Raw genomic sequence first — 27,872 nt, forward strand, 5'->3', positions numbered from 1 at the left:
CCAGAGACAGAAATGAAATGGACTCATGTTCTCTCACTTTTGATCCCAGTGGGCAACAAGTTTTTGCCAATACACCAGGGAGAATATCCTCATTTGCTCTCTGTCAGAGCTCTCTATTAGATAATTGACTCCTGGAGGGCCACATAGGTGACAAGATATAAACTGGAAGCGAGGGAGAGAAATAGAACTTTAAATGAATCAAAGGGAGCTTTGACAGATTCACAAGAAAGGCTATGTCGACTTTAAAGAAATGACAGAAGAGATGTGAGTGAGGATTAATGACTAGACTTTTCTTTTGGTACACCTAGAAAGAGAATGCAGTATAATGCAGCAATTCTGCAACATGTGTTATATAAAGCTTAAAATGTGTCTAAACTGTAATTTATAGTGACATAGTATAGTACAGTACATAGACTCAAACATGGGATCTTTTTGCACATGAGGTAAATATTTTCTCACGCATTGAGAATTATTCTGATGCCATAACAAGCTCATTGAAATCATCTTTTGGGCTCCCAATGCTGTATAATTTAGCTTTTATTTCCACAGGAAACAACAACAGTGCATGAGTCACTTTTACATTTTTTATAAGGAATATAACACCAGATAATATTTTTTGTATCTTTGAAAAAAGGCTTTCTGTTTTTCCCATCCAGTAGTCTTTGAACTAAGCTAACTGTCTTCAGGCTCAGGCTTCACATTTAATCTGCAGATTAGAGGCAGAAGCATCAAATAACATTTCTGATATGAGCGACTTTGTTGATTTCAGAGGTACTTTTTTATGCCCAGCGACAGTCCTGGCCAGAGGCATTATGTTTTTACATAAATAATCCATATGTATAACTTATTCTGGTGAACACATTTATTTTCTGAAGGTAGACAAAGCTGACAAACCCAACCTGTGCTATTCTTGTGAATGTAATATCTCGGGAACACTGGGAGGAAATTTCATTCCACCTGTCTTAAATGTTCTCTTGGAAATAAGCATAGTTATCAGAATTTGGTAGTCAAAGATCTCGGTGACATCATGATTATTTTTGTGTGTGTGTGTGAGTGTGTGTGTGTGTGTGTGTGGGGGGGGGGTTGCCACAAGTTGATTCATTTGAATAAATTTTACACAGATATCTAATTGGATAAAATGATTAGCTGGTGTCATTTTATATCCAAAAGGGGAGCGCTCTGCTTCACTGTGACATGCTAATGTTTTGCAAAAACACACTTTCTGGCTGCTGTTCAACACCATAATTCAAGAGTAGATGCAGAGATGTTGAGCACTTTCAATTTGGTCAGATACTAAAGTGGTGACATTAATCTTTGGTGGCCACATATTAAATTCCATTAATATTTTTACTCCATATATTATGAGTCTGGGCAGACATTGATATATTACTTTACTTAGCTGGTTGGAAGAGGCTTAATAAATGCTACAGTATTTTTTTTATTTTTTATTTTTATTTTTACTAAAATTGTATTACCCTTTAAAGAACTTTAGAACTAAAGTCTACATGGTTTCATCTCTATTCATCAGTACTTAAATGCAGTTTTAAATGAATATATCATTGTTCACAGAGTTCAGTTTCAACACTGATTCAGACTGAGGACAGGTTGGCTTGGTTATATCTATGTATCATTACACAGGACACTAAAAATGTCATATGAACTTATTGTTTTACAGTCTATAAGAAAGCAGTGCATGAGATGTACCAAAATATAATCTAAAATGTAATCATAGGAACGGTGTGCTTCCAAACAACTGCCCAACTGGTAACAATACTTCTATTTTTCTATTATCATTGAATTAAGTTAGTGCTTTTTAGACCCTCAAAGTACCTCAAATGATTATATTTCTGTTTTTAGGAATGTAATGTTATCACAATGGGAAGCATGTGATTCCACATGGCACATCTTACTGTTGAGGCACAAAAAGAGTAAGACTAATATTCCCAGCAGTCAAATATCAGTAGAGCATCCCAGGTGCACACATTACCCATTTCCACAACAGCACATTGAATTAATCAGGAGAGATCTTTTTAGCTTTTACAGTGAATCTGGCATGGCACAGGCTGTCACACCTCACATGGAATCATTCACAAGCCCAGTGTTACACTTAACTACAGAGCATGTGTTGCGCCTTCTTAGTTAAGTGTAAATGTTTCTTTGCAGTCATTTCTTCTTGCCCACCCGGTCACAAGCCATCTATGGTTAGATGTAGGACTTGGGTTAGAGAAAAGCCTACTCCTTTTAAAGTACTGTGTAAAGTCTTGAGCCATGCTTCATTTCTTTAAATTGTGCTTCCAAAGAGCCAGATGTTCTAAAGGCCTTCCAGAGTTTTTCTTTGGACATGGGTTGCTTTTTCACTCATGTTCAGTCCACTCTACTTTCAGCAAACTCTGCAAGACAAGAAGACGAAAGAAGATGTGCCAGGCTTAAAACTATCTACAGTGGCTGAACAGTTCAGGAAAGTCATCTCCTTAAGGAACAGGGAAAAATCAGTAAAGACCTGACAGACACTGTTCACTGAAGCCTCATCAGAAATGGTCTCAGTGGAAGAGTGGCTGTCAAAAAGCCATTCTTAAGGAAGGGAAATGGTAAGGATGAGATATACCAAATGTGCATGGAGGAGGTGAGGAGAGAGGTACAGCAGTGAATGTCTACAGCATCTATAAAACACGGTGAAGGCTCTGTTGTGGTTTGGGGCTGCATTTCAGTAAGTGGTGTCGGAGATCTTGTCAGAATTTATGAAATTATGAACACATATATTAGATTTTGATCTATCATGCAACACCATCTGGAAAGCATCTGACTGGCAGCAATTTTCAATATGACAATGCAATGATCCCAAACACAAACACATGGCAGTACAGCAAAAGCATGCCCGGACAGAAAAAACACAATTGAGCACCATTAATCATGGCTAGGCCTCCCCAGCGCCTGGACCTCAACATTATTGAAGCAATGTTGGACCATGAGACAGAGCACAGGACAAAAGGCACCCAACAACAAGAAGAGCTTTGAATGTCCTTGAGGAAACCTGAAGAACTATTCCTGAAGACTACTTGAAGAAATTACGAGACAGCTTGCCTAAGAAGTTCGGGCTCTGTTAAAGAGTAAAGACGATCATACCAAACACTGACTTTAAAGCTCATGTAAAAACTCTGTTTTTGCCTTATATGCTGTATTTCTGTTTTTTTGCATATCTTTTTTAAATAAATTACTGCACTGAGTTTTTATATTAGCAAAATGTAAGAAATGAGGGGTGGTTTGAGGCTTTTGCACAATACTGAATTTTTGCATATTTGGAACATCCAAAAAAGAAAAAAAAAATCCATTAACCAAAAACCTAAATTTCTCAAATATATATCAGAGAGTTCATGTCAAAGCTAAAATCCCCTAGTTTGTAAAAGTTTTACTGTAGCATACGGCTAAAATGAAAGTCTAACCCTGCACGGAAACAAAGAAAGATAGCCGATGAGCTGATGAATTGTTAAAAGGTTCATGTGGCAGATAAAATGCCATGCATTTAAGAAGCTTCTTTCACATTTAATTATGGTATGAAGAAAGTAGTTTTTTCTCATCTGCACGTCTCTTTTCTTTTGCCCGTATCTTCATTCCACCCTGCCACTTGCTGACAGGTATTTCATTCCTATGAGTGGAGAAACGTGTTCCCCTCTTTCAGTTCCTCTTATCTTGTTATTAAAATGGACAAGTATCCAATCTATTGTGGAAGCTTATTTTAAAATGTATGCTTTTCTGTCTCTTTACGTCAGTATTTGATAGGAGCTCCAATACTGACCGGTTCAACCAAAATAGCTTTTCAGCCATACCATACGTGGGCTATTCATAACCTACGCATTTATGTGTCAAAATGTATTACATTGTGCTGAACACCTAATTTTCTAGCACAGACAGGCTCAGTAGAAATGAAGCCAATAACCCCTGAAGCACTGGTGCCCTCTCCTATTACGCCATTTAACAATATCTGGGTTGAAAGTGCCGAAAGCAGCTCTTCTAAACAAAATAAATAGGGAGATGTATCCAGTAGAGTTTTAAAAAGAAAAACAAAAAAAATAATAACTCATTTTCATACTTTTTAACCTTTGCCCTGTCTGTCTTTTACACAGCATTTGACCGGTATTTCCGTAGCCGTTCGCTGTCCAACAACAGAAGAAATGTTTGGTTTGCTGAATTCTGGGAGGAAAACTTTAACTGTAAACTGGGAATGCATGGTAAACGGCCTGGCAGCCTGAAGAAATGCACAGGTAAGACTATATTTGACTTCCTCCATTATTTCACTTGCTATCAACCATTTGGGGAAAAAGTCAATAAAGCTTAAATGTGTAAATTGTTATTTGACTAGAGATCCAAAGAGAGATGAAAATGCTCCAAGGTACTTTGGAGTTTTACACTTGAGGGTATAACAGATTGTTTTGTTTAGCTGTAATTCTATAGATCTATACGAGCTTGTAAGTTTTACTTTCTGAGAAGTGTAGCAGAAGGTCAGCTATAATTGGTCTTCCTTTATCCCTGCATCGGCTACCTTCTTGCATCATAACCAGTGTCATTCTTCTTATTTTGGTACAGCGTAAAACAATAACTAGGCACACCCGACTGACAGTTTTCAGGGAAACCAGTTTATCCTAAAAGCAGGCCCAGCTTTTCATATTACATCTGCCAGCTGATTAAGCACATCACATTAGATTGAATAAGTCTTCATTAGAACATCGTAGCTCTGAAAGTCTGTCAACAGAGACAAATACTGTCTTCTAATTAGTGTGTATATATATATATATATATATTGTGGAGTGCACTGCGGGCTGTAATAAGTAACCTTAAACCCCAGATCAAATTAGCTGTTGGGATTTAAGAAGCAATATAGCTCAACAAGAGCAACTGTTTGTGTACTCGAAGCTTGAAGGGAAATTAAATAGTTGTTGGAGTATGTGCTTGTAAATGTGGCAGTGCACTCTCTTCGGTGCGTTTTGTTTTGTGTGTTTGTGCATAGGGTATATATGGGTATTAGTTCTGTAATAAGCACTTCTTGGTGTCATTTTTTTGTGTTTTTGCATTGCTTTTATATGATTTATGGTGGTTTGACCTGCATTTTTCAGTCCTAGTCCAAATTGTCTGCAGCTTGTTATTTTACAAACGATCCAACACTACAGCTGATTTTTGTCTTGTGCTGTCGTCACATTCGTGGGCACGTGATCCAGATGGTGCTGTGTGTGCACTTTTTCACTGCCTACACCTGTCACTGGCTAAAGTGTTATACTTTTTAGAAGAGTTAGCAATGCCAGTGGACATGACCTGTAGGTATATCTCTGTGCTGCCGTGATCGGGTCTGTATGTTTATGTGTGTGTCATAGCGACTACTCCCTGGCTGATGCCTGCCATTGGCTCACATAATTAGGTTTGTAAGGGCTGTGACTCCCATTGACCGTCTATTACTAGCCGTGGCATCTGTGTATGTGGGCATCTATGTGTCGAGGGCCCTGTAGTCATGAAGCAGAGTCCATTAATTCCAAGTGCTGGGGTTTGTGACCTCCAAATCATCAACACAGAAGCCAATCAGCAGCCTGCTGCTCAAGGTCACTGTTGTGAGACAGCTGATGGGAGGATGTGGAAATGTATGTGATTATTGCACGTGATTGGGCTGGGAGTGGGGGAGCGGTGAGATGATGTCAACAGAAAATTAACAGTTAGAGAAACTGAAAAATGCAGCTGGAAACAAATTACACAAACAGTGACAAAGATAGCATAATAAGATATTCAAGTAACATGGGAAATATGATAAGTGGGTGTGGGCAAATTAATTGTAGATTGTAAGACTTGAAAAGGATACGGGAATTAAACAGTTCTGAGTCTGAAGAACTTGAGGTTTAACCTATTAATCTTAAAAGATTGGATGAGGTGATGACCAGGGGCCTGTTCTTCGTACCTCGCTAAGTAGGTTAGCCGGATTAGATTGTTGACGATTTCGCGTGATCCTGGATCAGTCGGTTCCCCGAAGCCCATCCGGGACTTGCTGTCATAGCAACAGAGCCGTAAGCGTAAACCTGCTCGGGAGCAGGTTTACTTTATGTAAACAGGATTAGATCGCGGCCACGCAGGTATGTCCGCTTCATTTATACGAAAGCAACAGCGATATTCCACCACTGTTTCACCATAAATAAATAACATCAATGTAACTAAAGATAATGCAGCACTTGATCCTTTTATTGATGTCACACAGATACATACAGGTCATTTCCTAAAAAAGGGAAATGTACTATTAACATTCTATTACATGTATGTGATTATTACAGATGTAATTCATATTTCAGAGTAGTAATTGTAAATTACTTCGTGTAATCAAGATGAGAGACCACGGCTATAAAAGCCAAGGTGGATTTGGGAAGCCTGTCGCAGCCATGTCCTGTCCGTTTACGCGAGCCACCCATTGCGGAAGGTGCAAGATTGATAAGGAGAGTCCTCAGAATTCAGCGTATATTGCGGGATAGACAGGATCCTTTAGCTCAGCGCGACAGTGTGCTCATTGAGAGATATCGATTTTCCCGTGAGGATATTATTCACTTAACCAACTTGTTGACGAGGGGGTGCAGGACCACCACCTGTCTTTTTTTGCTCTGCCCTTTTCTTGGTTGCTGTTATGAACAAACAAACAGATTATTTCAGGGTCTCTTTCCAAGAGACGAAAAGCAATATAAGTGATAAATATTACCATTCTATAGAATATTCTTATATTTCACTTTTACTTGTTCCCATGTTCTAGTGGGTCCTGTTGTGGCTCTAATGTGAAAGAGGATATAATATAACAATATAGTATACTGTAATATAATATTGGATAATATAGTGTAATATAATACATCTACCCTACCGCCTACTGGTGTTGGCCAGAGGGGCCGATGGCGCGATATGGCAGCCTCGCTTCTGTCAGTCTGCCCCAGGGCAGCTGTGGCTACAACTGTAGCTTGCCTCCACCAGTGTGTGAATGTGAGAGTGACTGAATAGTGGCATTGTAAAGCGCTTTGGGTGCCTTGCAAAGCGCTATATAAATCCAATATATTATTATTATTATTATTATTAAATTACTTACGAGTTTAATTTGTCAGCAACTTTCTGCCAGCCCTCTCTCCTTGCTTTTGCAGCCTTTGCAGTGTTCCCTTGCGTTCTGATTAAACTCTGAAACTCCTGAAATCCCTCACTCAGGAGTTCTTGCTCTGCTGCCGGAAAATACCGAGCCGAGCGCACTCCTTCGACATTTTCGCCGACCAATCAGAGGGTTGCCGATCAATGTTTCTACTATCGATGCGTAGCCCCTTTTACGACACCCAGTGATGTCACATTACTGCGTCCAGCTGTACTAATCGTCAACAGCAGGTGTGTTCGGGGAACCGGATTAGCGAGCTCACGGTTAGCGCGATGATTTGATCTTGGATGTGTCATTTGATCTTGGATGTGTCATTTGATCTTGGATGTAGTAAGCGACGTACGAAGAACGGGCCCCTGGAGTGTTTGATGGTGTTCATTTGAGAGTGAGAATAGTCATCATCACATATGTATTATCAGAGGAGGTTGAAAATCCATGATGGACTCCAAAATAGTGTGTAATTACCTCTGCCACGGAGGTTATGTTTTTGGTTGTGTGTGTGTCTACGAACATGACAGCTCAAAGTTTTCGTCTTCTTTTTTTTGAATTCTGGTAAAACTTTGTAGGGGTTTAGCATGGGCTCGTGTTAACAATCCATCCAAACTTAGTTTACATTCTCCAAAGTCTTCAAGCTCAGTTTACTGGATTGTCAGTTAAAAATTGACAAAAATCCTTGTAATTTAGAAACTATGATTCTTCCAAGTGTGGTGTTTATTGTCAACATATAGAAAGTACCATATAAAGATTTCAAACATCATGTCACATTTGACCTCTGACCTCTCCTTCAGGGTCAGTAGCTCGACCTGGAGGTCCAAATGATAATAATGATAGATAGAGCTATATAGAACCATGTTTCTTACTGCACTTTTTTATGCATATAGGGAATGATATATGGTGATTCTAAATATCACGTGATTTTGCACTTATGACTTCTCTGTCAAGGTCAAATAAGGTGAAACTTTCATAAAATGACTTTTATCTTTAAAACTGTGCTTAAAATTCTACTGCACTTGGAAACATTCTGGAAATGATACTGGTATACATGGTTTACAAATATCACATTATAGTTTGCATCCGAATATCATGTTGCATTTGACCTCTAACTTAACTCCTACATTTCTAATCTACCTTTCTTTCAAGCTGTGTGGTTAAATAGAAATATACTGTAATATAATATTATATAATACACTCAATATTCACGTCCATTTATCAAGCAATATTTATTATCCATGACTTGCTCTATATATTGGTGTAATCAAAGTAAACCAAATATGTCTGCCATATTTTAAAGTTATATGCATGATTCTAATAAATCCTTTTTTTAAGTATTTTGTATTATATTTTATAAAAGCACTCATTTTGTCTTTGTATTTAGTCTTTTTGCTGCACATTTAATTGCTCCAAATGACTGTGCAAAAATTACAGCATATTCCTCTGAGGTTTAGCAGTGAAGTAGTGTGCAATGGAACAGCTTGAGTAGTTCAGTTACATTATAACCCAAGCAGCATTTGTTTGCTGTATTATGCTGCATAAAAGAAAAATGGCTTTTGTCAGAAAGAGGCCGTTGACAAATAAAGAAAATGAAGCCCCATCACCTAATCACTCTTGCGTCATTTTCTCTTTACTTCCTTTCTCTACTCTCTTAATTTAACCTGGGAGATATTGTTTCCTTTATTATTGTCAGTACAAAATGAATTACATGAAGATGATGCATTTTTCATAGAAATATCCCCAGCCTACTGTATAATGTAAAACAACATACGTAGCATCATAGTAGCTACATGATATCCAGTGATTTGCTGCTAAAGCTACTACGACCAGCCAGACATCGGTTCTTCAGTCCAATAAATGCATTTTAATGATTTATTTAGAGTGCATTACCACAACTTTCAGCTTTCATCATTTCATCTTTCATGAAGAGAATAGTAAGTACACAAAAAAGGGGAAATCCAAGGCACTCAGGCTGCTGAGTGTAAAAAGCCTCTTTTTGAGACATGGCTCATGAGGACATCAGCCGACAACTCGGATGCTGGAATAAAAGTGTGCTCTTTTGAAGGCATACATTTAGGTAAAACTAATGCTTCAGGGCAAACTGATTTAGGCAGATACCAGATCACAAATAAGACTACACGCTTACATGGCCAGAAACTCCCATGCATACTGCTTGTAGATCATCAAGAAGGAAAATGCAACATTTCTTACTATATGTGTGTTACTTTAAAACATGCATGTTCTTTTTCTGTTTCTAACCCAAGTAGGCACACTCATCGCACGTCTTTCTAAAGATGTCATTTTGTCACAGCTGCTAAAGCTAGACCAAACACAGCAGGACCAGGCAGTGTCAATGACCCAGAAAATCCATTTGGCGTTTAGCATTTGGTTGTTGTTTCAAACTGACTTGCCAGGTAGACTGGATCTGAGCAGGATTTGGAGTAATGTGGCACCATAGTGAAGAAGGCTGAAATACACACACACTGAGATAAAATGCATGACAAAATGCAGATCTATAGAGCGAGTCTACCCACTTCTCCCTTCATACATACAGTAATGCTCTTGGAGGTGAATCTCTTAATTTCCACATGAATCTCTAAAGTTTTCATACATTCTAGATCATTTCTCTGCTTCCATATGGAGAAACGTACATTAAAATAGGCAAAAACATAAACAATGTTTAATAAAACAAGATATGGTAGCACAACCACTAGCATCTCTGTCCACAGCCGCCATCAGACTTTGTTCATAGCAGTGGTTGTTGACTAGAGCTGTAAGCCTCAGGTACACTCAGAAGAATTAAAGTGCACTGTGGACAGTTGGACATTTGTTATCCTGTTGATTTCTATACTTGTGATTTCTTTGCCTTTCTGTCTGAGTGGATTTTGACTTGTATCACTCTCAAGGGAATGATACCGGTTTGTTATCGTTCTCTACTTTGTCAGCCATCAAACTTCTTTATCTCGCCTTGTCTGTCTTTTCGTCTTTCCATTTCTTGCATCTGTCATTTCTTTCTCTTCTATAAAATCCAAGTTTAAAGTGTTATTTTTTTTGTCAACGTTGAAAAGGTGAAAATCAGTAATGCTGTCTCAGTGTGGGTTTTTGAATTCCTTAGCCTAGCATAAGTTCAGGCCAAGCGCAGTAGCCTTCTACCTGTCTAATTGGCAAGCTTGCTTACAGATTCTGCATATCTGCAAACCATTTTGCAATCCATCTTGACTCCAGCTGCTGTTCATGCTGTTTCTGACCCAATCAATGTCATGCATGTGTCACTGAAGCCTGCCCCATACAGGTTCCTGCTGCTGGTCTCCCTGCCTCTGGCTTTCAGGTTCAGCATGTGGAAGAGTGAGGAGGTCCCAGAATAGAGCCATACTTCAGAGTATAAATTATCGGAGATGGAAATAACAATATTATTTTTGCCTGTAGGAGTCCAGTCTGACATTATTTTCTCCCTTTGCAAATCAATAACAGTTTTAAATTATGTTATTTTTTTTTCTGAATTGAGCCTGCCTTTCCTCTGCACACTCTCACCGTCTTGCAGCCTCTTGTTCTCATCCTAATTTGTATGGCCAGAAAATTAATCTACTGCATTGTTTACACTGTAAACATGGCAAATAAAAGTAATATCTTAGTCTATGTAGTATTTATTTGCAAAGCAATACATAATATATATTTTATGCAGCTGTGTAGTTTCTACTTTCAATCCTTATATTAGCTTATTATTATTTTACGTGAAGTTATAGTTGCATGAATGCTGTTTTTAATGGGTCCAGGAAAACTCATTGAGATGTTTTATCTCTATTAAATGAGGGCAAAGCCCGCTGTGCAAATGCAGGTAGTTAAAACCCTATGAAGCAAAGCACAATTCAATGAATACACACCAGGTATATTATTAGAACCAATTTTTAATTATATAAATGTGCAATAAATGGAGAACTGATCTGAATTTATAAAATATTGTGATTTCCTGGAGTTCCCTCTGCCTCACATTACACCTGGAAAAGACCTCGATTACAAGAAATATTGATACATTGGAAGTTTATGACTCAGTATCTTAAACAACTAGAGGTCACATCTATAAGAATTTGCTGGGGCACAGTGAAGAGAGCCCAAAACTCTTACCCAGGTGAGAAGAAGCCTGAAAAACTTAAAAAGATGCATGTATAGTACTCTGTGAGGGGAAAAAAACAAAAGAATAACAGTTTCATCTCTCGCCCGTTTTCCTGATTAGCAAAATTACCATAATGCTGTAGCTTTTTTTACAGCTGCCTAATGAAGGTTATGCTCTAACTTCCTTCCTACTTAATAGGCAAACACAGAGGATTATCAAATGCTTGCACACACCACACACACACAGCTTTATACTTCCTCAGTTTAACATAAATAATTAATACTTTATAGAGTATTGTTGATGAGGAATTTATCTTCTAAAGGCTCCTTGGCTAGTTTGATGCCCTTGTTTTCTGAATGCATGAATGCTTTTCTTACTTGGTACAAAAGTCATGCTTTTAAAAAGACACAGAGCCTTCATCCAACACTAGCGATGTGTGCATGTGTCTGTCTGTGGGAGAAGCACAGTACCATTCCAGAAGTTAATGAGATCCTGACTTAGCCCAGCATGCACACATTTACCCTTGCGTACAAACACATGTTCACTCACTACAAATAGACCATATCCTAACGAGGTCGATGGGGAAGGAGAGTTATTAGGCTCACAGGCTGAATAAACTGTTCCCTCCCCTGTGAAAAGGCCTAAGGACTGAACAGACTGAAGGATGGAGACGAGCACAGATGGAGAGCTTGATGGACAATTAGAGACAGACAGGCACAGACAGACAGATTGCAGACTGTGAGACAGAGACAGCAACAGACAGTGCTATATGACTCCTTCCAACATTAGTTTTCAGTAGGTGAGATGAAGTGTCATTTAGCTGCAGTGAAATGATCCTTTTTCATTTTCTTGCAGAGGACATGGTTATCTATAGCTCTCAATGATGCACTCTGTGTGCATATGTGGTAGCTGATTTATGACTTGCAGTCCTACGATAGAGAGCATGCTTGTAACATGTGCCTCGATTCTTATACTGAGAAACTGTATGGGTGAGCTGCAATCATAGCCACTACTTTGGCATCGGATAAATAAGTAGAGAACTGCACATTTGCCACTGTTGTATCACAGCCTCACACAAACTGTAATCCATCTTGATGAGACCCAAATCTCATTGTAGAGGAAGGAAAAAAAAGTCCACTAATGAAAAAATGTGGCTAGGAGGCAGGAGTATGCACATAAAATATAATGTATTTGTATGATCATTGTTACCTCAACATGTTCATGTCATGAGTTGAGATGTTGGCCAGCACGATGATGCAGAAGTTAATACTGTTGCCTCACAGCAAGACGGTCCTGAGTTTGAAGCCACTAGCTGACTGGTTGCGTGATTTGTCTCTGAGTACTGTGGCTTCCTCCACAGCCCCAAAACATGCATCTGGTTAGGTTAAATGACACTTCTAAACTGACCATAGGCGTGAATGTGAGCACGAATGGTTGTCTGTCTATGGAAGAAAATGGAAAGATGCAGAAGTGAGTTTTGGACATAAACTATAAAGACAAAATTGACATGAGGTTATAATGCAATTCAAGTTTATTTATTTATGCCAAATCACAGCACAACAGTTGCCTCTTTACTGTGTGGTAAACCCTCCAGTTTTAGAGAGGAAACCCCAACAATCACATGCTCAACAAGCAACGATGGGAAGAAAAAATTCCCTCTTAAACTAAAACCCGCAGGCTCAGTGAGGTGCAGTCATTTGCTGTGACTAGTTGGTGGATGAGAGAAAAGAAAAGAAAGGGAAGAAAGCATAGTGAGACAAGACACAAACTATGGGAGTGAAGACACAATTTAAAGACATGCAGCAGCAATGCATTGGGAGTAAAAAGAGAAGACTAATAGAAAAATGCTGAGTATATCATGTGAAGTCCCCTTGCAGCCTGAGCCTATAGCAGCATAAAGAAGGGATGCTTCAGGGCAATGTGATGTTGCTAACTCTGAGCTTTGTCAAAAAAGGAAAGTTTTAAGTTTAATCTTAAAAGTAGAAAGAGTGTCTGTCTCTTGAATATGAAATGGTGGCTGGTTCCACAGGAAAGAGACCTGAGAGCTGAAAGCTCTGCCCTCCCATTCTACTTCTGGAAACTCTTGGAAGCACAAGCAAGCCTGCTATCTTAGAACAAAGTCTTCAGCTGGGACGATATAGTACTGTAGAGTCTGCATGTGATGATTTGGATTTAACAGGGACAGACTGGCGACCTCTCTGGGGTGTACCCTCTCATCCTATTGCAGCTGAGAAAGCCTATAGCCCCCCTGCCATCCTGAATTGGATAGGCGGAAGAAAATGAATGGATGGATGAATAGATTTAACAGGGAACCAATGAAGAGAAGCTAATGGTGGGGAAAAAGTGTCTCTTTCTCATTCCTGGCAGTACTGTCACTGCAGTATTTTGGATTAACTGGAAGCTTTTCAAGAAACTTTTAAAAGAAGGGATGCTTCTTTTATAAGATAATATTTAATTACAATAGTCAAGACTAGAACTAGTAAATGCATTTTTTCCTTTTTCTTCATCATCTCTGAGACAGCATGTGCCTAATTTTAACATTGTTTTGAAAAGCAGTCCTACATATTTGTTTAGTGTGTTTATATAAGAACATATTTGAAAATGACTCAAATATTCCTTATAGTGTTATTGGAGACCAATAATGTGGTTAGATACCATGTTTCTACGGTTTTAGGCCCAAATATAATAATCTTATATTTATATGGATTTAGGGGAAGAAAGTCATAGGCGATCTGGATCTTTATGTCTTTTAGCCAGACCAGCCAGACTTGTGGTTTACCTAGTGTTATCTGGCTCAATAGATATATATTGTGAGTTTCATCTAATAGCAATGATCATATATAGAGTCTTTTCTCGTTATATTTCTCCAGACAAGTGGAAGTCTGAGATTCTCTCTCTCTTTTTAGCTACCTGCCCACTTGTTTGCTACCTATATAATCTATGTCATACTGTTTCTAAGTATATAACCATCAGCAATTTAATTTTACAGCAGCCATTTTTCTGTATTTTTTTGTCCATCTCTCAAAGTTTTTGTGTCGTTGTCACATTCTCAACTCTTCAGTAGTTGCTTAGTACTAACACAGCTGATAAGAATGAAGGTCAACACTATAAAAATTAGGCCCAAGTTTTAGCCCCCCCCCCCCCATGCAGGTCTTGGAAAACTGAGAAGTTTTAATAGTGCTAATGTCACCCAGCTAAATCAAATGCACCTAATCATATTACTGATCCAGATTCACAGCAAACTTGTTTCTGATTGTGTGACACAAATACAGTACCAGCACTGTAAATATAAAAACTAACAGCAAGTATGTTTGTGTGTCAGAGCATTATATTCAATGTATTTGTCGTTTAAAGCTATTCACGTCTCTTATTCTGTTGTTTATTGACCTTGCTTTTATAAACCTAAAGTCTATCTATCATCTTTCACTCCAGCTTTTAGTTTTAGCCCCCACCATCCTTCTGTTTTGTTTGATATATTTTCTCTGCTGCCTCGCTAGCTTTACTGTGCTCTTTCTCTGCCACCTGCCTCTTTTGTTCCACAGCTTTCCCCTTTTGCTGTTTTATAGTGTGTTTATAAATGTGCTTGTTCAAGGGTGGGAAGGGAGAAGGTCCGGTGACATGAAGCACACATCCCTTCAACAAAAAAAAAACCATTCATGAAATTCTTGTTTATATGTCAAGTGAAAGCTGGGCAAGAGAGAGATCAAAAGAAGGGAAGGAAATTTAAAAAGTTGAGGAGAGAGAGGAAGGGCTAGTGTGCATAGCCAAGTTATGCCAGGACAGTGATTCAGCAAGATATGAATAATGACCAATGAATAATTTATATTAGCTGTGTGTACCATCAGCAGTAATATATACCAGCAATAATGTAGAGTGTAATATATATTAGCCACATATGTCAATGGCATCACATTATTCATGAAAAAGGGTGCTCTGCTACGAATTGCTCTTTATAAAACAGACAACACTCTCACTGCAGCCTGACAGTAGGTCTGAGAAGAGAGAGGGGAAAGATGAGAATAGGAGCAGCAGCAGGATCAAAATGCCACATATCTAATAAATGCTTGCTCATTGAGCTCTGGTGTTATTTCTGCCGGTAAAAGTAACAGCGATATTGAGTTTAGCAAGTCAATTACCGAGAACAGGCAAACCTGTGACATTAGTAAGGAGATGGCTAAACAAGCTTATGCACACAAGCAGTGTAATGAACACAAAGGTTTTAGTGTACTTCATCTAATTTCTACTGTGTTTACTCATTTGATTAAAAAAAAAAACATGCTGTTAAAAGAAAAAGATGAAAAAACAGAAAACATGAATGTTTGCATGAATTCTTCTTCAGGTACTCTGTCTTCCTCTCTCAGTCCAAAGACATGTAGTTAGTAGAGTTAGCTTAATTAGTGAATTGTTGTCTGTCTCTCTGTGTTAACCCTGCAACAGATTGGCGACGTGTCCAGGGTGTACCCCGCCTCTCACTCTATGGTAGCTGGGATAGGCTCCAGCCCTCTTGCAAACCTGAGAAGGATAAGACAATAGATGGGTGATTAGGTGATGGAGCTCAGCCTCCCATGACACCTGCAGCTGAGCTACAAACCAAACTCTGCCACATTAACTAAACAAAACACTTTTTGTGTCAGTCACAGAAAGCTTTGCATCATTTTGCCTTTCATTGGCCCCCTTACTTTACACAGCAGACTGATCTGCATGATTGGTTTGGGCGAAATTCTGACCCCACATGCAATCCTTTATTTTATCCTGGGTTGGGACCAGCAGGTACTTGACAGTTTTAACAAGAATCTTTATACTTGTGAGATGAATGTGCTAACCCTTACATTACGGAAAAATATGAGCTGTGGCCTCTTCATTTTATTTATTTACATTTCCTTAGTTACAGTACAAGCAACATTAATATCCTTGAAAGGTTTGCGTATAGGTTTCAATAGTGTAAGAGTCAACACGTTTGCCTAAAACACTAAAAGTCCTTGTTTTGCAACTAGGAGGCAACTCAAACTCAAGGTCATGCTAGGTGGTCACAAGCAGGTGTGGTGGTCCAAAAGCTGGATAAGAGTGATCAAGAAATATATCTTGTGTAAAAGTCTCCACCAAACCAAAAATGTTATTGTTACCCTAACAAGAAAAGTTCCCAGAACTCCTGTAAAATCAACAACAGTCAGAACTCAAGTATTGACTCAAGTTGTTTGATGTTTTGAGTTTTCAACTTCTGATTTTTTAGAGTGGACACAGCAAGATTTACAACTTGAGATAATTGCAATACAAAATACTCCAAAAGGCACCGACACAAACTGGGTAGAGAGTCCTAATCAGTGACAAAAATTAGTGGCATTGAAGGCCGCCTGTCAGTCAGATGCCCGACTCCTTGAAAACCTTAACACCTTTTATGATTTGTTATGGAAAATCTTTAATAAAACTGCAACCAACAAGCAAGCGTGTCTTTTGAAGTGAGGTTTATTAGAAAAGAAAAGAAAAACACTGCAGTGGAGAAAAACGTTCAGATCACACACCTAACCCGTTTTTCTGAGGGAAAGACATCACCCTGAACCCTTTTATACCTCCCAAACAAATCCTGAGAAATCCTTATCTCTTCAGTCTAGGAACAGTTCCGACCAACCGTCATCTCCTCTGCAACAGGATGTCCAGAGCCCTCAAGAGGAAAACGAGTCTGCTGTGAAGGTGCAATAAAACTTGGGCCCCACTTGTGATCACATCCCACATGCATACAACTGATGTCAAGAGTGAGCTTTCTATACTAAGTACAGAAAGTGTTACTACCATTACTAAAGTGATGTGATTATTACATAAACTAAAGACATTTCCAGTACAGCTTTAAGAGCCAATTTGCCAATCTGCAATTAAAAAACCCACCACCACCAACAACAACAAAAAATATTTTAACAGTGAGGTCTCTGGGGATTTACTTGTTTTTGGAGCCAGCTCTGGCTTGTTCTTCCAGGAAGTGCAGTTCATGTCACTTCATGCTTGACATCTCACCCTCACCCTTTCACTCACACAGGTTGCTGCTCGAGTAAACTCTGATCAGGTAATAGACTTCTAAAAATGTTAGCATTGCTGCACGAAGGTGCAATTATTAATAAGTTAATTTGAGACTTCAGCTATTAGAATGCTTCCCAAACTGTAGTGAGGTTGAAATGTCTTTTTTAGGAACTTGTTCATCTAGTCATCCACCCTAAAGCCAGCCTGGTGATGGGACTTTTAACCAAGTTCTTTATCTCTTATTCTATCTGTTTTGTATTGATAACTTTTAAACAGATATACTTTTCTATTCATCTATGCATCTTCTTTATTTGTTGTTGGATCAATACAGTAAATTTGAAGAGTCTACACAGACATGTGTCAAATAACATTTGACATCAAGCTTCGATCCCACACACGAGGCACCAGTTATGAAACAAACACAGTCACACAGGCACACACACTCTTAGATGTAATTGTACAAACACAGACACATACTTGCACTCAGGCTTGAAGCCACTGACTGGTATTTATGCAGCAGTGTATTGACACAAGCCTTGGCTTCAGTGCTCTGTTGTCAAATCATGTACAGCAGATCTCTGTCTGATGCTCATTTGCTCTTTTTTCTTATTGATTAGCCATGTCTTCCTTGGTAGATTAGCCTCAAAGATCTAAGCCAGTCAAATATGGTTTGCATGGTTTTTGTATGTTAAGAAATATGAGAAATATGAGAAACGCATTTAAGCAGAGTGGTAGTTTTATATTTTAACAATATTGATTCATAAATGTCTCTGAATTATGGTGTGTGTGGGCAGCATCACTCTATGCTGTCATCTTTGTGATGTTTTTGAGCCATCGTTGATAAATGAGAGAAAAGCTAATTAAACAACCTTTATGTAAATGTATTCATGAACATCTGAACTTAGGTTGCATCATTCCAGGGCTCATAAATAAATTTCCTTCTCATATATTTTTATAAGCCAATTTGCCTACAGAAAAGGAAAGGCGGATGGGGGCGTCAGGTGGTGGTTGAGAAGAAAAGAAAGCTAGAGTAAAATACTTGCTAGCTGTTGAGAGTTTAGAAGGAGGGAATTGAATATGTGCTGCAAATTGATGTTTAATTAAGGAGCTTGTTCACATCATTAGTCTGTCTGTCAGCTGTGTTGCCATCAATCACTGCATGTAGAAAATCTGCCCAGCACACTGGTCTATGAAGGCATCCATCAAAGCATTTAGCCAGTTGGCATTCTTGCATTAGTCTCACCTCGATGATTTCATGTATTGCTTTATGTTTGTATTAGACAAGGAACTCGCTTCACTAGCAAGGCAGTGAAACATGCATTTCAGAGGTTTTGCTGTTCCCAATTTTTTTTTAAAATTTCATATCATGAAAATAGTAGGATAAAAGATACAGCCCCCCCCATGTTGTAATCTTAATCCTTCTTGTGTAGAGAAGGATTTTAATTTTAAAGTAAGTAGGTATGTTAATATTTATTGCAATTTTGAATATTATGGATAATCACACATGTAATCGTGAAGAAGTCCCACAAAGCAGACTTGAAAAATGGCCGTCAGTACAGCCAGTAGCTCCTTAGCTGTCAGGAAGAAAGTCAGTCAAAACATCGGCAATCATTTCACAATGTGAATAGTTACATTACTTTTGTATAACTAAACAGTATAATATAATAGTGCAATATAAAGTTATTTCATAATTGCCTTTTAAAGACTCCAATCACTCAGGGCTAGCAACTGCTTAGCAAGTTATATTGCTTGGCAGGTCAGCAAGTGGTTGTTGGGGATTGCTCGCTGTCTGTGAAATTGATTGCTAATGCCCCAGTCACAGAGACCAAGAGATTAGTCGGTCAGCAACACTCCGGGCAACCATATGTAGATCACTATAAAAAATGTCTGTTCCCCAAATGGTTAGCTAGTGGTTGGTAGATGAAAAATGGTTACAAAGAGATATACACTGCTGCACCCATAGCTTGCATGGAAGGCACCAACTTGTCTGCAGATCCTTGCTGAGCAGTAGTGAAACTGTGAAACACGCGGTGCACACTATAGCGCTGAAATGAAAACATTTTGAAGGGTGCAACGATCTCTATTTCCCGTGTTTGTCCCACTTTTCACAGGTTCACTGTAGCTCAACAAACAGTTGATGAGTGTTGACGTTCTATGCTAAGTACTGACAACCACCACAACCTGCTAGTAACCAAAGAAATTATAAGTAGGTTTTTGGTGAAGCACACTCTAATACACATTTTTCCATAGTGACCAGCAGTGTTGGGGAGTAATGGAATACATGTACCGCCGTTACGTATTTAAAATACAAAATATGAGTAACTGTATTCCGTTACAGTTACCGTTTAATAAGGTGGTATTTAGAATACAGTTACTTTGTTGAAATAAATGGATTACACGGCGGTATTTTCCTGTTTCATATTGTCGCGGGTCAGGACTGTTTGGGTTTTGTTTGACAGCTACGTTCTGTTGTTCCCAATGACTGCTTTCTACAGTCATTGGTTGTTCCAGGCGGCAGCGTTACGGTTGCCATGGTTACAGGGCGACGCACTCTCTCTGCGACTGTGTGTTTCCTGGGTGAGAGAGCGCCTTTTTGTTGTTGTTGTTGTTGTTGTTGTGCTAAGCTATGCCGAGCAGTTTGGTTAGCGGTGGTGTGTTTCTGTTGGAAAATAAACGGCTGTGCTCCCTGGCAATTCAGGGAAGCAAGACCAAACGACACCTCTGTCTCCTCCTTGTCTGTCCATTTTTGGTAATTCCAAAACTCCGGTGGAAACCCAAACAAAACACGCATTAAGAGGCCCTAATGCCCGTGTCTCAATCTCGCGTCTCATAATGAGGAAATCTTTTTAAAAAAATGATTTAATATAAAGGCAATAGGCAGAGTGTTACAGACATAGCGCTAAAGAATGTAGCCTCATTGGTAGTGTAGTCCGTGCTGCAGGGAGAATGGTCATACCCGTTATGTGTCTGTGAGCGAGGGAGGGAGAAAAAGGAAGAGTACAAGTTGTTATCGAGCAGAAACGGGAGCTGGAAGCATGTAAATATAATAATCACTGCAGCCAAAAAGAGTGCCTGACGAGCCCAGTTGTAAGTACGCTATCAAGACTTGACTGTACACTGTGTTCGTGTTTTTCTCCGAAACAGTAAATTCTGGAGCAGCCTTTCAACGCCTCTCTCTGTCTCTCGCTAGCAAAGTTGACCCACACAACAAAAAGTAAAGCTATTTTTCGGCTACGAGCCCGACACGAACCGGACGTATTAGCCAGAGGTCCCCCTACTACGGTTCGGAGCCGCGGACCTTCAGTAATAGTAATAAATCACACAGCAATAGTACATTCATGTAGCTGTAAAAAGCATGATAATATATTAAGTAATCCAAAGTATTCAGAATATGTTACTTTCATTGAGTAACGTAACGGAATACGTTACAGAATACATTTTGGGGCATGTATTCTGTAATCTGTAGTGGAATACATTCATTCATACAAAAGTAACCTTCCCAACACTGGTGACCAGAGGTTTCAGCCGATCTCTCGGCCTGTTATTATGTTAAAATCTGTCGCAGAAGAGATGCTAAAGTCCTTCAAATCACTATCATCCCCGACCATGCTGCAAAAAAGGTGTTTTCATTTGTAAGCTTCTTACTTTGACTCCTAAGGAAATACATATATATCTTGTCTTTTGACTTGCACTACTAATAAGAGAATTCAAAGTATCACCACCTCTGCATTGATTTTGAAGTGCCGAGTTTAAGATTTGTTTGGAGAGGTCTGTTTATAACGCAGTATCAATTTAAAAGAAAACGAAAATGATGAAAAATATCACCACAACTTAATCTTCAAAGGCCCCTTTAAAGTGCAGGGTCTTGACTATTAAAACTCCTTTTCTTTTGTAGTTTAGAGACTTTAAAGCCTACATTTTTATGCTAGCATTCAGTTTGTAATAGCAGGTGTCAGGATCGACAAATAGCAGATCATCTCAATTTCAAACAAAACTTTCATCATAAAATTGGTTTTTGAACATGTTTTTTTGCCGTGACATGCCTGTAGCTTTTATTAAACAGAACCAAGATGAGTAATGAATTTGTACAGATCTAGAATCAGATCACAGCAGTCGGCCCGAGTGCCTATGTAACAAGAACAAATAATCAACCACGAAATATGAAAATGACTTGGAGGCAGATATGGAGATGATTGCTTGCTCATGCATTTTTGTTTTTTCTTTTTGGATTGCAGATCTTGGATGAGACACGAAAGTTACTTTTTATCTGTCCTTTTGCCTCCCAGAGTTTTCAGTGCAAATCCTCGTTTACCAAGGCGCCAACCAACTAAGTTGCCTGTGGTCTCTGATGTCATTAACAGTGAACAGAAAGGCTGAATTGCATTTAGCAGCTGCTGGCTACAAAATGGAATAAAGTGTGCAAATTCACTTCAGCAAGCAAACATTTTGTCCAGTCATCACTTTCTCTGCCTCCACTTCACCTTTATTGTTGTCTCCTGTTTTCCACACTGATACAAAAACAAGACTGCACTACATTAAATATTGAATATCGTAATTGGGTCTTAAAGCCTCAGCTAAATCTCTAGTTCTGATTTTGCACCTGCTCACATAACGTGCAGAGACTAAATGGGTGGATTTCATACATATCACACACTGTTACTGGCTGCAGACAATGGGCAGACACATCCAATAAAAGCTGTATTGTATTGTACTTTGCACACACTCAGACGCACACACACACACACCCGTTGCTCCGGTTTCAACACCTGACGCAATCCCAGGAAACAGACACGGTAGTGTTTTCCCAGTTAGCACTACTCATAACAGCAACAGTCATTTAACTGTCTCAAGGCACGATTGCATTTTCTTGCGATATACTGATTAATGATGCATCGTGTCATTTCACATCTCATAAGAACAGCAGAGAGAAATTCTCATTATTACATGGCATGTTGATCTATGGCTCAAAGTACAATACTTTCATTACTTGGTTGTGCTTTTTTTTTTCTCTGAATGAGAATTTGCACAAATGCTGAATGCCAACAACTGCATGCGTACTTGTAGCGATGCATTAAAAGGAGATGTTTTAATGTTCAGAAAGACATAAAACACAAGTTACATGCAATGAGGCACAAATCTGGAGAGAAGAAAAGACAGCATTTAGCAATCTTGTATTTCATTTTTTATTTTTTTTAAAGGCCAAAGCGTCTAAAAAACATGCCGCTATTTTTATCTAAATTGTGAAACCACTTGAAAAGACTCTTTGCCCTTTTCAGGTGTCTTTCTTCTTTCTTGTGAATGGTCACTGACCACAGTTTGTTTTCTAAGAGCTGCACAACTGTTGCTAAAAAGATGTACTTTCAGTGCACCACTGCCAGACGTGTTATTTAAAGGTATGTTGCTGTGAAAGGGCTTACTAATTAATGTCTTGTTTAGCTTTGTTTGTAGACTATTAGCATAATTAGATCTGTAATTATGGTGGAACGTTAGACAGCTCAAGGTACTTTTGTTGACTTGGGAGGCTGTCTAGGTATATTTCAAAATGCACTCTTCTTAGAAACACAGGTTTCTTAACTGTATCTCACAGCTGACCAGTTCTAAAGGCGCTTGACTCTATTCTTTCTTTTTTGCATTCCTGTGCATGTATACACGTTGCTGTTTATGTGCTTGCCAACCATCTTAATGAGTGATTCAGCTTTTCACTACACCAATGAGATTAATGGAATGAATAAAACATGGCATTTCTGTCTGTCTTTCCTTTGCTTAAAGTCATCTTGATGCACTATGGCTGAACATATTCACCTTTCTGCACTCCTTGCTGGCTGAGGAAATGTTAAGAATAGTAAATAAACCTAAAAAAATTGAATATGTGCAGTATGGGGAGTGAATATTCAAACAACAACAACAACAACAACAACAACAACAAAACCCCGCCCCGATAATTATCAAAATTCTATACCTGACCCACACAAAGTGCTTACTTACACTATATGGACTCCATTATATGAACTGCTGATTGACTGTAGAGTTCCAGACTTCTCCTGGCATTAACATCAGCACACAAACTATGCACCACACACTTCTCATAGCATGGGCTTCCATGCCTGAGCAGCTTCTCTAGGTGTTGTGTGTACCTGGGCCATACACTGTATGTCAGCCTGTAATTTAAATGATATACTTTTTTTTGTACTTTTTACCTGGTGGGTATAAGTGGATAAAATACAATCGGGTTTTAACTTACAGTGTTTCTATTTAATGTTGAATCAATTTTCACTCTGTTCTGTTCTAATTTCCTTGAATTTGGTTACAAGAACAATAAATGGACTCCCATCACATCACTTAGCCACACAGATACATTTGTTTCACCTTGCTGCACTTTTCTTTTTGGGTTTTGTTTTCACAGACATCACAGTCAGTTGAATGTGGTGTACCTCACCCTGCTGCACACATCAGGATTCAAGTGAGCTTACGAGAATCAGTCACATTACAGAGGCTGTTACCAGAGTAACCTCAGGGCAAGACAAGACTTTAAAAGCTCTAAGAAACTTTTGGGTTTTAGTAGTATAGTTTGATGCATACTAGCCTGACACCAATCAAATGTGATTTGTAAATATTCTTTTAGCAAACAAAATGAAAGGGAAATCAGCAAAAGAAATTGGGAAATAGGAAATAGGTGCAATGATTTATTGAAACATGTTCAAACATGCATGCAATTCTAACAAGCTTGAAAGTTGAGATTTGGTATGACTACATTTATTTGTTAACACAGCTTGAACTCAGTAAGTCAGCTTTCTTGTCATTTCTTTAGTCTTCAGAAATAATTCGCCAGGATTCCTGAAGGACATTCAAAGTCCTAAGGACATTCTCCAGGTGTTGGCTCCTTTTTGTTCCGTTCCGTCAAGATAATCCCACATTGCTTTAATAATGTTGATGTCCAGACTCTAGGGAGGCCAATCCATGACTGGCAATGTTCAATTGTGTGTTTTTCTGTGTACGTGTCCATGACTGGCAGTGTGTTTAAGATCAAGATGATATTGCATGGTGGATCAAAACCTGATGGTACTAGGTACTTGGCTTCTTGACAGCCACCCTTTGACTGAAACCATTCTTGATGAAGCTTCAGTAAACAGCAGATGGATCTGAGGGCCAGATGCATCTCTCAGGTCCTGTGCCAGATTGTTACTGGATCTTTCAGATACTCTTGATCGCTGTAGATACTTTTTGCAACAGGCTGTGCCTAAGTATACGATTTAAACTGGTTCGTCATTCATTGCCTGATGTGTAGACACAACGCTGGTTCATCTTTTAAGTTTGGGATTCTTTTTGTCCTCATAGAACATTGTTAAGTGGTTCAGGAAACAAAAAACATATATTCCTCTAACAATGGTAAAATACAAGGACTGGACTAAACAAAGAGCTAATGTCCAAAGAAAAGTGTTGAAAGGCAGACAGAAAGCCTGGAGAAACATTGTTCACTTCAAAATTACAAGAACGTCTGACTCTTTAGAAGCAAAATATAAAGAAATGAGGGGTGACTCAGGACTATTGCACAGGACTGTAGCTCTGGCTGTGAGATTCAAAAACTGGGCTTGTGGCCAGAATTTGAGATGCTAATGAGAAAAGCTCTCTTCTCTTTCAGTGACTACTGAGCTGTGAATGTGTGTATTTATGAATGTTGAGCAGGTTGTTGGCCAAAAGGTGAATGCTTTTGTGGATAAATAAAGGTTATGTGATTTGTGCAGCTGCTTTTCTAATGAAATGTCAAATTAAGGGCAGTAATACACATAACAGCATATCTGCCAGCTCTGAGCAACAAGTTGTTTTTTTTTTTCCTTTTTTCCCCCATACCTTTTAGGAAATAACTCAGTGGGTTTTTACCCCCAGTTTCAGTCTGACACCTCAGGCAGGTAGTTGTCCACATGTGCATTTTTTTCAAGCCGGGCGGATCATCATCGTATATACACACAAAATCAATATTGCCGAAAGCACCCTCCTCCACCCAGCAGTGTACAGGTCATGAAAAAAATACCCACAGGTTTGAATAGTTGCCTCAGCATGAGGGAGAGTGTCCAAACAGGTAACAGAAAACAGGGTGCTGCAGAAAAAAAAAAGTATTGTGTTAGCCCTCTTTGCAGGATCAAAAAAGAACAGAATTTCGTTACAGTTGAAAGATAGAGACTTGTACTTTCTGCGTACTTTGTTCTCTGTCTTTTTCCTCTCTCCACACATATGCACACATTACAGTGCTCCTGTTTACTATCAAAGTTCAACTCTTAGGCCAGCATTGTGATCAGCTGTATGGCTGGACCACAGTGGCCCGGAGAAAATGCTAACTAATTTCCTGCTGGGGTTCTTACCCATCACCACAGGCACCAACAAACACACGAATAAGGACATGCATACAAAGCACCCTACAGCCTTCCATAACTGTGGATTGGATTTTATTCAGGGGACCCCATTAATTCCTTATGGATGCTCATATTGATTCTGGGTGCCTCTGGTCTTGTTAATTCAGCTCAGCCCAGATGGGTTTTGATTCGGTTTGTGTTGCCTGAAGGTGACTGCTGCTTTTAAAGAAAAAAAGAAAAGGAAAAAAAAGAGTGAACATAGCCAAGATAGATGCAGTAGATTTAGTAACCAAACGGAGGGGTAGGACAGAAAGAGAGAATATGAGAGAATGTGGTCGAAGCGAGAGATAAGGATAGAGAAACAAGAACAAAGAATATATCACATAAAGTCAGATATCGTACGAGAAAGGAAGATAATGAACGTAGGATGTTATGTGGTTCCACTCTTTGAACTTTTTGATGAAAACAGAGAAAATGAATGTTACACTCAATTACTGATTTTCATCTTAATGCATCAAGGAGGTTTTCACTCTCTTCTTTTTTCATTAGCTCATTATGCTAATGAGTCATTACATAAAATCCGCTCAAAGAAAATGCAGTTGGGAGACCATTTGCATGCTTTTGAGCATTGGCACATATTTATGTCAGGGCAGGGATTGTATGCATGCATGTATTTTGTACATGCATGCAAGCATAAAGACCAGATGTAAGTATTCAAATATTCATCAGCAGCTTATGAACCTAAACATTAATCTGCAGTAACTAATAAGGCTGCAACAGTAAGATAAGCTCAGAAAGCAGAGCTAAATGGTAGTATACACTGAAGACTAATAACTGTATGTGAAGCTAAAAGTAGAGACTTATAAGTAAATTAAACATGTCAAGGCTCAACACATGGTTGTGTGACTAGTCGGAAAGAGGATAAAGTCTATTTTGTCCCCACCAGACACTTTCTTGCCTTTCCTGTATACACAGAAATGCCATTATCAGTGGTTCAGAAGATGTAAAGAAGGAACATGTTGTTCTTTCTTTGCTACCAGGGCGAGAATGGACTGAGAGGAGTTATTTGTCATTGTCATGCTGAGTGCCCTGTTGCCTGTCTACTGGTCAACCTGTCTTGCACAAAGATTTCATCTCTCATTTGGTCTCTCTTCATTCCTTTAAAGTTTCTCTTCATCTAAACTCTCTTTTTCGTTTTATTTCTTACCTGTTGTCTTTCTTTCATCTCTTTCTTCAGTCCTTCTGGAGCCAACCGCTGCCCACTTTCCTCTACGTGCTTTGGTGCCATTATTGTAGATCTTGTTTCACCTGCATTATACATTTCTATTTTTCTGTCACCACTTGACTATTGGCTTTTTTATGGTGTACATGGAATATGATAGTAGGACATAAATGGGCTATACAGAAGACAAAGCACAAACAGAAGCAAAAGCTGTGACAAATGGTGATGGCCTGGCACTGTGAAGACGACAGTAGGCACACGACTGGCTATACAGGTCAGGTGCCAGGCTTCCCTATTAGAACAGACTCAAGGCTGAGACTGCAGAATGATTATCATAAAGTCATTTAAGGCCATGAATAAGTTTCACATTTACCCAAAGCATCAAATGCCATTCACCACACAACCGTAGCATCTCGTACCTGAAGCATATGATTCCTTTTTTCAGTTCATGTGGGGTGATGGATGATACATGGCCTAAAGAAATCTACTTCTGTATGCTGTAACTTTATATCATTGCACACAAGTTTTTCCCTATAGCTCCCCGCTGATCTGTTGTGAGAGGTAGACGCAGGTGGAATGTATGTTGCTATGAATTTCCATACCTTGATTGTTACCTAAAACGAGTCCCCTGGGAGTTAATGTGCTTTATCTTACTTCTAATATTCCTCTCTCCCTTTTAAGCACATCTTTTCTTCTTCTTGTTCAGGTTTAGAAAAAGTTGGCCGTGACTCCAGTTATGAACAAGAGGGAAAGGTTCAGTTTGTGATGGATGCAGTGTATGCCATGGCCCACGCTCTGCACCACATGCACCGGGAGCTCTGCTACGGATACCCAGGCCTCTGTCCACGGATGGCCAACAATATCGATGGTAAAGAGCTACTCAACCACATCCGCGCTGTCAACTTCAATGGTAAGTTTTCCACTTGGTTTAAATCTATAGGATCCAATATAATGCTGGGTTTTGTTTTTTTTTCAACGATTGTACTGTAACCTTTTTCAGGTGCATATGTTTTTAAAAGCATTCTTATCCTAGTAAAAAAAAAA

The 27,872-nt window shown here is 39.0% G+C and overlaps 1 protein-coding gene across 4 annotated transcripts in view; it reads left to right on the forward strand.

Annotated features, from left to right (window-relative positions):
* The window catches only part of grm8a (glutamate receptor, metabotropic 8a), a 292,622-nt gene that overhangs the window by 192,662 nt on the left and 72,088 nt on the right, over positions 1-27,872 (forward strand). For all 4 annotated transcript variants that reach the window (XM_005725264.1, XM_005725266.1, XM_005725263.1 and 1 more), the window contains exons 6-7: positions 4,122-4,259; positions 27,535-27,738. In XM_005725264.1, the coding sequence (XP_005725321.1) occupies positions 4,122-4,259; positions 27,535-27,738 (342 nt within the window). The remainder of the gene's footprint in view (positions 1-4,121; positions 4,260-27,534; positions 27,739-27,872) is intronic.

The sequence above is a fragment of the Pundamilia nyererei genome, unplaced genomic scaffold (genome assembly GCF_000239375.1).
Source record: "Pundamilia nyererei isolate P.nyererei 1_Seehausen unplaced genomic scaffold, PunNye1.0 scaffold00014, whole genome shotgun sequence".
NCBI classification, from domain to species: Eukaryota; Metazoa; Chordata; class Actinopteri; order Cichliformes; family Cichlidae; genus Pundamilia; species Pundamilia nyererei.